Genomic DNA, 9,712 nt, shown 5'->3' with positions numbered 1-9,712 from the left:
GAAATGCTGCTTGACCTGGCAGTGTTTGGTGCCATCTAACAGCCGCAGCTGTGTCTGTAGTCCATAATAGTTTTTTTTTGGGGGGGGGGGGGGTTAGATCTGTGTCGTTAAGCCCGCCACCACCCAACACAGCCAATTAGTAAGGTTTGTCACGTAAACAGAACGTGCCAATGCGTCACTAGTACAGCACTAACCGGTGTGTTGGAGAGCAAATCCACAACATTTACCATCTCAGTACGACGTTTCGCCAGTAATTACAACAGGCATCATCAGGCGACAGCCATATTTGTCTGCAGTTGTCACCGATTTGCCACAATGGATGATGAATTGCGTACGATCCCTTTCTCTTTACCTTGTCGCAACACGCACTTTTGATATCTTTAGTATTGGCTAAATGCATGTCTGTCAAACCCATATGGTTTACCCCGTATTCTTGTCCAGGGAAATTGAGTTTTCAGGTCCATACGGCGTACAGCCTTTTCAACACGGGCTAATTCATATTTAGTCTTATTTGTTTGTGTTTCTCCCTTGTGATGGGGCTCTGTAGGATGAATGTTGAGATGTATAAGACCAATCAAGTCTGAATTGGTCTGTAATAAGTGAGGCACAGGGGTTGACAGGAATGTAAATGGTTGTTTTGAGACTCGCAGATGGCAGTGAGGTGGTGGTTGCCGAGCTGTTCCCTTCTTTAAATAGTTCTTATATATTTTAATGTCTTTTTGACACAGCGTCCTGTACAGGGGGATGTCTCAAGGGTGATCTTACATATCAACACATTTTTTTGGTGCAGTAGCAAGCGACTCGTCCTTGCGATGTTTCTCGCAACTGAAAAATTATATACTTCAGTACTATAATTAGCAATGGAAAAAAGCGAACACGCCTGAGATTATATCCACTGCCAGAGATGGAGCAATGCCATCAGTTAATGTGTGTCGGTTACCGCATGGATTGTGGCATTTACATGCCTAAACATTCATCAAGCATTGGATTGTCCATTGCTGCTGATGATGAGTTTGCTGATTTTGTTGTGCTTTATCGCTGGGGCAGCACTGTCGTCTGTGCTGGGGCGGTACTGCCTCTGAATTATTTGTAATGTATAACAAAAAAACTCTCCTGTATTTATAATATTTAGTTTGTTTAGTTTTAAGTCAAAAAGATTTTTTTTAGAGGTTTGGCCTACACAAATGTATGTTCAAAGTGAAGCCTACAATTCTCAGCACAATGGGTGCCGGGGGGAGCTCAGTGCGCATGCGCGTATTCGTTCGCCATTTCGTCAACGAGCTAGCATCGACCAAAAGTAAGTAAGAGGGGGGGGGGGGTGGTGAAGGCAAGACAATTAAGATAAACATGAACAAATCTATTATAAGAGTTATCCAACCGTAGTAATTTTATATTAGTTGAATAAATATATTCTAGATGTTTTTGTTTAATTAGCGAACATTATGGGCGCGTGCTAATAAAAAAAACATAAAACTTTCTATTAGGGACACCCCCACAAGGCTGTCGAATGGACTCTCCCACACGCCTAATACGCACGCGCACAGGACCCCCTCCCTCATTCCGCCATCTTACGACGAGCGTGCGATACCTTTTCTCTCCCGTAACCTCCGTGAAAGGAAATTTATATAACACGTTTAAAAAAAGAAACACGCACATAATAAAATCATGAGCGAGTACGTTAAGATAGCCGAGGACGAGAACGAGCTCCCCGTGGAGGTCCCTTGTGAGGATGACGGCACCCTTCTTGTGTCGAATGTGGCCGCGCAGTTTCCAGGCGCCGTTGGGCTGCGTTACCGTCCGCCCGATGCGCAGTCTTTCCGCGGCGTGCGCCTCGTGGACGGCGTACTCCACCCGCCCGAGAACGGCTGGGCAAGCTACACGTTCTACGTGAATTTCCCGAAAGGTAGATGCATTTGTTATTGTCCTTTTGTTGCGGCTCTCGTCTCGGCCGCCGCCATTTTGTAGCGTGCGCAGTTTGAGGCCTGGGTTTGCGCGTTGAAGCCTTCCCGCCTTAATCCTGGCCGCGCCCCTGTAATTGTCTATTGTTAAACGTTGCCGATGGTGGTTAAGTTGACTTTAGTAGATGTAGCGTGAGTAAAGAAAAGGGAAACGTGTGTAAAATGGCGGGAGTGGAAACGGCGAGATTTGTTGGGGAGTGGGTGGAATGACCACGTGGTAGCCACTTAACCGCAATGGTGGTGCAGTGGTGGTGGTGGTGATAGTGGAACTTTAAATTCACGGTGTTTTATCAAAGTCCACATGCTTCACAACGTGTAGTTTTAATTCTAGATTTGATACAGCAATTCTAGACTTGATACAGTAAATTTAGATGTGACGGTCCCGCCTGATGACGGAGACTTGTGTTACCTCCGAAACGTCGTGATTCATTATTTTATTTATATTATTTATTACTATTTATTTTCATCTACGTGACTTTAGTTTTGGTTTAACCGCGCGTGCTTGCGCATTATAAGTTTAGCACTTTTAATGGAGCAGTGTTTTTTTGGGTGGGATAGAGAGATTAAATTATTGCTTTTGTTAATTGTTGGAACGGTTAATATAATTTGAATTTTACGTTGATTGTTTAAATACATTCATCGTGTTCATTCGCAATGAACTTTGGTCAAATATGTAAACTAGTTTTGCATGTTATACAAGTAGCCCCTTTTTACATGGAAGAAAGGTAGATTTATTTAAACATGCGACTAAAAAATACTTATGCAATGTATAAAAGCGAAGTAGTAAAAAAATACAAGTTTGCCACGGTTGCGTTAACTATATTCTCATGTAAAAAGGGATATTGTGTGTTGCATTGACCCTGTGTCCTTTTTGCTGAAGTCTGATTCCATTTCCAATAAACTCTCAGACCCGTGTGTGCTCGGGCTAGAGAACAAACGGAAGATGGAGGAGGTGGACATGGCCTCCGCATCAAAGATGCTTCGATCGGAACCCCGCGTCTCCGATCTTGTTGTGCTGGGGCTGCCGTGGACAACCACGGAGGATGAACTCAAAGATTACTTCTCTGCTTTTGGCAGTGTTGTTCTTTCTCAGGTACACGCACACCCACTGGCTTAAGGATTAGCAGGGAGAGGATGGGGGATTGCACCCTCTAAAGCTGGGCGTAGTCCCGTGTTTGTTGGCACTTTTGTAGAGCCGACGTAAAAGCTTTGCGGTGTTGTGACGTGCGTTGAGGAGAATGGCGAGTTGTATATATTGACTTAAATGTTTTATCTTACGGATTGTTTGCTCTGATGCCGACTAAACTTGGATGGTTTGTCTTGTTCAGATAAAGACGGATCCAGCAACGGGAAAATCGAAAGGCTATGGCTTCGTTCGATTTGCCGACCACGAATCGCAACTGAAGGCCATGGGCATGCGACACATGATTGGTGGCCGCTGGTGTGATGCCAAGCTACCCCAGTCCAAGGTACATTGCGTTTTACATCGTCAATTTTTGCAAGTTGTGCTAAAATAGTTAAATTTACAACGCAATTTGAACTGCTGACATAACTATGGTGCCCCTTGGGGCATGTGTGCGTGCATGCCCAGATGTATCCAACCGACCCCGACCGTAATCGCATCTTCGTGGGCCGATGCCCGGAGGACATAACACCCGAGGACCTGCGCTCGTTCTTTGGCCAGTTTGGAGACGTCACCGATGTCTACATCCCCAAGCCTTTCCGCTCGTTCGGCTTCGTCACCTTCGCCAACGAGCATGTGAGCACTGCCTCAGCTGGACCTTGCTTGCACACATTGTGCGTGTACCTACCCCCCCCCCTTCAACCTTGTTTGTCAATCTTTTGCTGGACGAGGGCTTCCTCAAGCCGTTAGGTCTTCGGTCTTTTACCAAGCGCCACCACTGGTCAAGGTGGGGAGGGTGAAGTACAGAAAATGTATATTTTCTTTACCTGCCCATGACGCCTATAACACATTTTTGTATACGGTGGGTCGCCTGTTGTGCTCTCAAGATGCAATCCTATTTGGATTTGGAGATCTGATTAGGATAATCTTTTCCATCACTGGAATGGGCGTGTACTTTCCATTGCTGTAAATATTGTGGAAAACCTTTCACCCAATTGCTACTTGCCTCTAGTCTTCCTTGGGTTCTCTAACGTTAACAAATCACGGTTTCATTCGGAGGGAGGTGGGGGTGCAATGTTACATTGTTGATGCCTAACGACCGCGTTTGTTTTGCAGGTGGCACAGTCTCTGTGTGGACAGGACGTGATCGTCAAGGGCGCCAGCGTCCACATTGCGAGTGCCGAGCCCAAGAACCAGCTGAAGCGCTCGAGCCGTCTCAACGCGGCGGCGCAAGCGGCAGCGGCCGTGACTGCACAAGCCAACATGAATGCGCTAAGCGCGCTGTCGACCCTGGGCGCCACTGGCGCAGGCGGTGGCCTCAATCTGACGCCAGCCATGGTAGCGGCCATGACCCAGGCGCTGCAGACGAGCGGCTGGGGTGGCAGTGGCAGTGGGCGTAGTGGAGGGGGTTCTGGAGGAAATGCTTATGGTGGCAACACGTATGGGTTGGGCAAGAACAGCTGGCTGTAGGCAGCCACTGAGCTTGCACCTGATAAGTTGGCTGGGCTAAGAGTGGGCTCAACCATTGTGAGACTTGCCTGTAAGCAGGTGTGTGGTGTGGAAATAGTGATTTTGTGTTGGCATTTCCCCCCCTTACATTGTCTTTTTTATTTGGTGCTCAAACCTTTACCTTCCCATTTTTGTTTTTCTATTGTCACAAAATTTTGGTAGGTTCTGTTATTTTCTGGGTAGATTGTCACCACCATTTGTCCCAATATGTTAATATGAAATTGGTTTCGGTTGATAGGAACGGCTGAATGTAGAAAGATTATTTTTTTTATAATAAATTGTAATTTGGCGTTCTGATTCTTTTTGAAACGTATAAACAGTTTCCGCATGGTCGCGTACGTTTTTTGTTGGCAGACAGTGCAGACAATATTTAATGAGAATTTTCACAAGCGGCGACTTCCGCCAGGAGTGTAGTTTCCCTCCAGGTGACGTTATTTTTGAGTGTTAAATGTTAACTACGTTGCGAATGTGACATTTTTCCTGTCTGTAAATAAAACTGTTCCCGTCTGTGATTGTATATCAATGATCTGCTTGAGTGCTGTTTTTCAAAAAGGTATAGGACGTGTGACCTGTGATCCCCTCCTTCCCCCCCTTCCCCACTGGGAGTTTCGGAAATCGCAGACCGCTGTGCCCTGCCTTTGATGGCCGAAGTCTCCGAAGAACCAAACTGTGCGTGCGCCACCCACGAGACCCTTCGCCACTCACGCCCGCCGCCACCCTTGAAAACAACAAAAATGGTAATGCTGATCTTCTGTCACGTCCGAGTGAGGAGAGAGTCCGAGTCCTCAACTTTGGAGAGCGCGCGGCTGCGTGTGAGCGCGCACGGGGCGTGAGCGGCGTGCGTCGTCGTCCGGTGTGTTGGAAGATGGGCCCTGGTTTTTCTGGAGAAGTGCGAAGAGAAGAGTGGTGTGGGAAGGGCGAGCGAGCGTGAGATGGAAAGCCTGTCCGCTCTGTCCGATCTGGCTCGTGGGTGGTGGCATACCTGCTTTGCGCGGTGTGTGCGCGCGAGTGCGCGTCATGGTGTGAAGAACCGAAACTCTCCCCTCGACATTCTCTGGCGTCTGGTCTGGAGTGTGGGCGTGCGGTCTGCGCGGAGGGAGAGCGCAAAATGCAAGACTTCGTCTGAGTGGTGTGCACCCCATTCTGGCTTGCAACGTTGAGCATGAAGACATCCTGAAAGGACATGCGTCTTGTATCTTGCGTTTTGATGTTTTTTACTTCGGAGTGTGCAGGAATGGTAATGGGGCAAAGCATGCGATTAACTTTTGTGTTGCAGTGGCTGAATACCTTGTTGGGAGCAGGTAAAAATGTCAAGTGTTATCCTTGTGTAAACCACCACAATGTAAGTATAATGCGCACTTCAGATAGTGGTTTGCATATCACTGGAATAGCATTCGCTTAAGGTTTAATGAATGCGAATGTTTAAAAGTTGGAAATTGTTTCTTGAAACTGCAATTTGTGATTAAATGCATCGTTGCCTATCATTGATTTCATCCCATGTGTGAATTGCCATATGAGGCTGCTTTTGGTTGGATGGATAACATCTACCTATAACGAAAACAATTGGGCGAGTGGTCTCCCTTGAAATTGAGCAAGATCAACAGTTTAAGCATATCTGGGAAGGAGGGGGATGGGTGTTAGGTTGGATTGGCACTGTAGGTAGGACTTGCTTTTCACAAGTGTACATCTGCAAATATTTTCGCCCATGTGTGTTATGCTTGTTTAGAAAATTGAAATAAAACTCTACACCGTGACTGCATTTTGTACATCTGCAAATATTTTCGCCCGTGTGTTATGCTTGTTTCGAAAATTTAAATAAAACTACACCGTGACTGCATTTTATTCCTCTTGATACACATGCGTACGCCATTCCAAAAAGTCGGAGCGGACCAATTTACATTAACACCACATCAAAGTACTGTGCTGGTGTACAGTTTTTTACGAAGGCGGGCAACAAATGAAGACACCTTTGGGGGGGCCACATGGTTAGCCGTGCAGCTGGCTTTGAGATGGTTTAGTATTCATATTGCGCACCACAATGCCGTGCAAAGCAGCAATTAGCGTTTCGAAATTCTCACTGCCTTTTATGCTTGTCTGGTGTGTTACATGTGCTTGGGGGATCGTATCTGCCTAATGAGGCATCTAAGAAACGACCGAATACATTAAGAGGATGTCTTTTTTGGGACTCGATTGTATGCAAGCCCGTGTTCTATTGAAAAACTGCATGAATGTTCCAACAACTTGAGCACCGGTTAATAAAGTTTTGAGTTTTTAACGCCTGGTAAATGTGGTTTTGTTTTGATGGTGTCATGGGCAAGTTACATGAGTGTAACATGCAAAAACACCTTTTTGCAATGTAAATATAACGCGTGTGCAGTTTGGTCGTTAAGCTATTAATATGTATGGTTTTTTTATGTGCCGAACGAAGGTATAGGGTTTCACATCGTGCGGCAATGTTTAATAATGACTCCCATGAATAATTAATTTGACCAGCTTGCGTACCTTATGCTTTAGTGGGAGTCGTTTCGTGTTCAGATTTAGATGCGATCCTGGGCCCAAGGTGCACATTTTCAGATGCCAAGCTAATCAACCAGGGACCAAACTCGATCCGTTATACAGACCGATATCCAATTTTAACATGTTTTAACACCAGCCCACAGTGGATTTTTTTGTCCTTCGTGCATTCGAAAATGGGAGAGGCAGGCTGGTGAGGGTGGGGAGTGGGGGGGGGTGGTGCTTATGCCCGCCCTAGGTCATATTTGCGGAATACACCACGCCGCCGTTAACCCTGGCCATTGACCGAGCAACCCAACGTTCCTGCCAGCTCCCTCCGCAGGAATGTGTTCCAGCTGACTCGATCTGAATAAGAGGCGGACGAGCATATCAGCAGAGGGTTGCGTATTTTGCCCATTCCAGATTTTACTCCGTATAAGCGGCTTGACTGCCGCTCGAAAACCCACTTAAGGGCGGTGATGCCTCCTAAAGCGATAACGATACTCAAGTTCTGGTGGAGGCCACGACAGTTGCGGGCCAGGTGCTTCTCTCTGCTGCTTTCGTGCCGCGCAAATTGCCGAATAATTACATCGGCCGCGTTGGGACAGCTGTCGCTCGTTTGAACAGAATTACCCAGTGGCCCTCTTGTCACAACCACCTAGTCACTGCGTGTTGTGGGAAACGAAGCAACAAGATTGGAGCAAATGGGAAAACGGATTGGTAATATCGAGGGCGCAGTGTGCGTTCGTACTTTTTGAGTTACGAAACGAGATTCTTATTTGAAACCACGACCAGGGCTTCATTCCAACTGGGACGCCACATCTCGTGTACGTGCTTGTTACGGCTGCGGCTGTTAAGTGCTTACTCCAGTGTATCGGCGACCCACAAAATACAAGGGTAATTAAGCCCTGCGGGGAACTGCATTCCACTTAGCACCGAGTGAATATGAAGTACTTTTTTCACAGGGGGCAATTGTTGGAGAAAGAGCCTTATTGGTTTATTTTCGTCCAAGAAAGTAAAACATTTAAGGGGAAATTAAAACGGGTAGTATACAGTACTGTACAGGGACTCTTACGTGCGAACAATCGACTTACGAACTTACAGAGCTACGAACGAACCTGTCCAGTTGCCTGTTCGGACCGAGAGTCGTAAGTTCAACCGCCGCACAATAGATGGTGGTGGTGGCATCTACACAAGATTATACAACTTTTAAAGTAATTCCCCGTGTTTAGTGTACATGCCGTAACAACATGTTTGGAATCGACAGGAGTAAAGTTGGACTTGCGAACAGACCTGGAGCCGAACTCGTTCATAAGTCGAAGAGTCCCTGTAGTGTGTTTTTGCCTCTCACTGCAACACGTGGCCCCTTGTGGTCGATTTTGTTTAGTGGCGTTCGTAGCGCCGCTAGCAATCAAATCTAAATTCCGCGTGTAAAAGGAACGCGTCTACAAACAACCAAGACTCGAGCAAGAAACGCAAAGCGACGAACCAAAGATCTGCAAGAAGTGTCAAGGCCCCGGTGGACATGGGCAGAAAATTTTGATATAAAAACCACATGGCCATCCAATTCATGCCCAAATATTCGACACTAAATTAGACATCTTGATTTTAAGCTTTCGTGACTGCAGGAATCCATACTCGTTGGTTCTTTCGTTAAAGTCACGTAGGTAGAAATAAAATAAACCAAATCACGACGTTTAGATGGCAACACAGCAAGGAAATGCTGAAGTAAGCCGACTTCTTCTTTCTTGCTGTGGTTGTCCCACCTGATGAAGATCGCTTGTGTTGCCATCGAAGCTTCGTGATTTATTTTATTTATACCTTCGTGACTTTACCGAAAGAACCAGAGTTTAAATTAGACATGTTTTTTTTTTAAATATAACTACATAATCATCGTGAATGTTACAATTGTATTTATATTTTGTCAGGAAAAATATATATGATTTTTCTTTTTTACAAAAACGGATGATTGGATTATGGTCGGGCGCTTATACATTGTAAGATATATCGTAGTTGTCTTAATTGTTTAAGCTCCCACGTCTTGAGATTCAAGGAAACAAACACATCGACAGCGCTAATGCGGTGAACATCCTCAATGGAACATCTCGTAAACAACTGTCCACTTAATAAAATGGTCAGATGTGTGTTGTAACACCCGCCCGCCACCCGACATAGCCCAAGTTTAATTAAACTGCCACGTGTAAAAGGGTTTAAAACGCACCAATTGTTGTTTCAGCTCGCCGGTAAGTTGAACAAATATCCCAACCAAATGTAGCATATTTGGTGTTGCAAATATCAATGATGAATGACCAATATTGACTGCGAAAATGTTAAATCCCCACTTACTCACTTGTTTTCTTGACATTCACGCCGCATCTCACGAATCATGACTTTGTCAACATTGTACTGTATTGCAGAATGTTGCCATCCCTCCCATCTTCATTATCATCACCTTTATTCAAGCATCTATGCTCCATTGGTTCACCGACCCGCACTGGCGAGCGTGGTGAAGTATGGCCCTTAGCTTCTGAAATGCGCTCATCCAACAGTTGATTATACACTGGTTAACACACTTTTTCTGGCATAAGATATTCCAACGGATTTAAGGTAATTTTGGGGTGCTGATTCC

The 9,712-nt window shown here is 45.7% G+C and overlaps 1 protein-coding gene across 4 annotated transcripts; it reads left to right on the top strand.

Moving 5' to 3' along the window:
- The first annotated feature begins 1,558 nt into the window (after positions 1 to 1,558).
- Positions 1,559 to 6,422, top strand: LOC144942764 (TAR DNA-binding protein 43-like). 4 transcript variants are annotated; one of them, XM_078869667.1, is made up of 5 exons: positions 1,559 to 1,903; positions 2,888 to 3,051; positions 3,287 to 3,427; positions 3,550 to 3,717; positions 4,198 to 6,422. In XM_078869667.1, exons 1-5 carry the CDS (start codon positions 1,666 to 1,668, stop codon positions 4,549 to 4,551), a joined length of 1,065 nt encoding a protein of 354 aa, XP_078725793.1. In that variant the 5' UTR covers positions 1,559 to 1,665; the 3' UTR covers positions 4,552 to 6,422. The 4 variants fall into 4 exon arrangements, with proteins under 4 accessions (XP_078725793.1, XP_078725792.1, XP_078725791.1 ...); XM_078869666.1 differs by having other exon boundaries at positions 3,287 to 3,428; positions 3,545 to 3,717; XM_078869665.1 differs by having other exon boundaries at positions 2,867 to 3,051.
- Positions 6,423 to 9,712: the final 3,290 nt, after the last annotated feature.

The sequence above is a fragment of the Lampetra fluviatilis genome, chromosome 28 (genome assembly GCF_964198595.1).
Source record: "Lampetra fluviatilis chromosome 28, kcLamFluv1.1, whole genome shotgun sequence".
NCBI classification, from domain to species: Eukaryota; Metazoa; Chordata; class Hyperoartia; order Petromyzontiformes; family Petromyzontidae; genus Lampetra; species Lampetra fluviatilis.
This window is presented reverse-complemented; position numbering and strand designations above follow the sequence as displayed.

What these genes read in the sequence shown, in the direction of transcription:
- LOC144942764 (XM_078869664.1), top strand. Translation starts at nt 1,666, where the DNA reads ATGAGCGAGTACGTTAAGATAGCCGAGGACGAGAACGAGCTCCCCGTG. An exon ending in GCAGTGTTGTTCTTTCTCAG is followed by an intron (nt 3,052 to 3,286) that starts GTACACGCACAC and finishes TGTCTTGTTCAG; the next exon opens with ATAAAGACGGATCCAGCAAC. An exon ending in TCACCTTCGCCAACGAGCAT is followed by an intron (nt 3,718 to 4,197) that starts GTGAGCACTGCC and finishes TTTGTTTTGCAG; the next exon opens with GTGGCACAGTCTCTGTGTGG.